Source organism: Passer montanus, unplaced genomic scaffold (assembly GCF_014805655.1).
Source record: "Passer montanus isolate IOZ18808 unplaced genomic scaffold, ASM1480565v1 scaffold479, whole genome shotgun sequence".
In the NCBI taxonomy this organism is placed as follows: domain Eukaryota; kingdom Metazoa; phylum Chordata; class Aves; order Passeriformes; family Passeridae; genus Passer; species Passer montanus.
Window position 1 is genome coordinate 807 of NW_024369696.1, and position 1,542 is coordinate 2,348.

Below are 1,542 nucleotides of genomic sequence, written 5' to 3' on the forward strand. Positions count from 1 at the left end.
GGGGAAAATGAGGGGAAAATGGGGAAAAAGGGGGGGAAATGGAAAAAATTGGGAAAATGAGGGGGAAATGGGAAGAAAATTTGGGGGAAATGGGAAAAATTGGGAGAAATTGAGGGAAGATGGGGAGAAAATAGGAAAAATGGGAAAAATTAGGGTGGAAATGGGGAGGAAATGGGGAAAATGAGGGGAAAATGGGGAAAAAGGGGGGGAAATGGAAAAAATTGGGAAAATGAGGGGGAAATGGGAAGAAAATTTGGGGGAAATGGGAAAAATTGGGAGAAATTGAGGGAAGATGGGGAGAAAATAGGAAAAATGGGAAAAATTAGGGTGGAAATGGGGAGGAAATGGGGAAAATGAGGGGAAAATTGGGAAAAAATGTGGGAAAATGGGGATTAAATGGAGGGAAATAGGGTGAAATGGCGGAAAATTGGGAAAAATGGGGGGGGGGAAATGGGAGAAATGGGGAAAATCGGGGGAAATGGAAAAATTGGGAAAATGAGGGGAAAATTGGGAGAAAAGGAGGGGAAATGGGAAAAATTGGGGAAAAATGTGGGAAAATGGGGATTAAATGGAGGAAAATAGGGTGAAATGGGGGAAAATTGGGAAAAATGGGGGGGGGGAAATGGGAGAAATGGGGAAAATCGGGGGAAATGGGGAGAAAATGGGGAAAATTGGGGGAAAATGGGCAAAATTCTCAGATCATTTCCAACATTTGGACCCCAAATCCCAGAAAAATCTCGGCTCTCTCCGGGACCCCGGGTGTGGATTTCTCCGCATTCCCGCCCTTTCCGCGTCCGGAATTCCGGGATTTTCCAGGATTTTCCGGGATTTTCCGGGAATCTCCGGGAATTTGGGGGAACGGGGGTGCCGTACCTGTAGCTGGGGGCGCTCGGGGCTGCGCCGGCCCCGGCTCGCTCCGCTCCAGGGGGGCGATCCCGGGAATCGGCGCCGCTTTGTCCAGGGAGGGGAGGAGCTGCTCCAGCTGCTCCAGCTCGGCCGAGAACTGCGCGGTGCGAAAGGGTTACAGGGGGAGATTCTGGGAAAGGGGGAATTCTGGGAAAAGGGGGAATTCTGGGGAAAGGGGAGATTCTGGGAAAAGGGGGAATTCTGGGAAAAGGGGAAATTCTGGGAAAAGGGGGAATTCTGGGAAAGGGGGGAGATTCTGGGAAAGGGGGGGTTAGGGAGGGGGAAATTGGGAAAAGGGGGAAATTCTGGGAAAAGGGGGAAATTCTGGGAAAAGGGGGAAATTCTGGGAAAAGGGGGGGTTAGGGAGGGGGAAAATTGGGAAAAGGAGGGGAAAAAATTGGGAAAAGGTGGGGAAAAATTGGGGTTAGAGCGGGGGGAATTTCTGCCATTAGGTGGGGAAAAAATTGGGAAAAGGTGGGGTTAGAGAGGGGGAAAAATTGGGAAAAGGAGGGGAAATTCTGGGAAAAGGTGGGGTTAGAGAGGGGAAAAAATTGGGAAAAGGTGGGGTTAGAGGGGGGGAAAAATTCTGGGAAAAGGGGGGGAAAATATGGGATAACAGGGGGAAAAATCCTGGAA

The 1,542-nt window shown here is 49.9% G+C and overlaps 1 protein-coding gene across 1 annotated transcript in view; it reads right to left on the reverse strand.

Moving 5' to 3' along the window:
- Nucleotides 1–694: 694 nt before the first annotated feature.
- The window catches only part of LOC120508534 (nuclear receptor coactivator 1-like), a gene marked incomplete at its 5' end in the record, with an annotated part of 20,434 nt that continues 19,586 nt past the window's right edge, over nucleotides 695–1,542 (reverse strand). Inside the window, one exon of the mRNA XM_039722220.1 lies at nucleotides 695–1,020. Coding sequence (XP_039578154.1) covers nucleotides 695–1,020 — 326 coding nt within the window. The remainder of the gene's footprint in view (nucleotides 1,021–1,542) is intronic.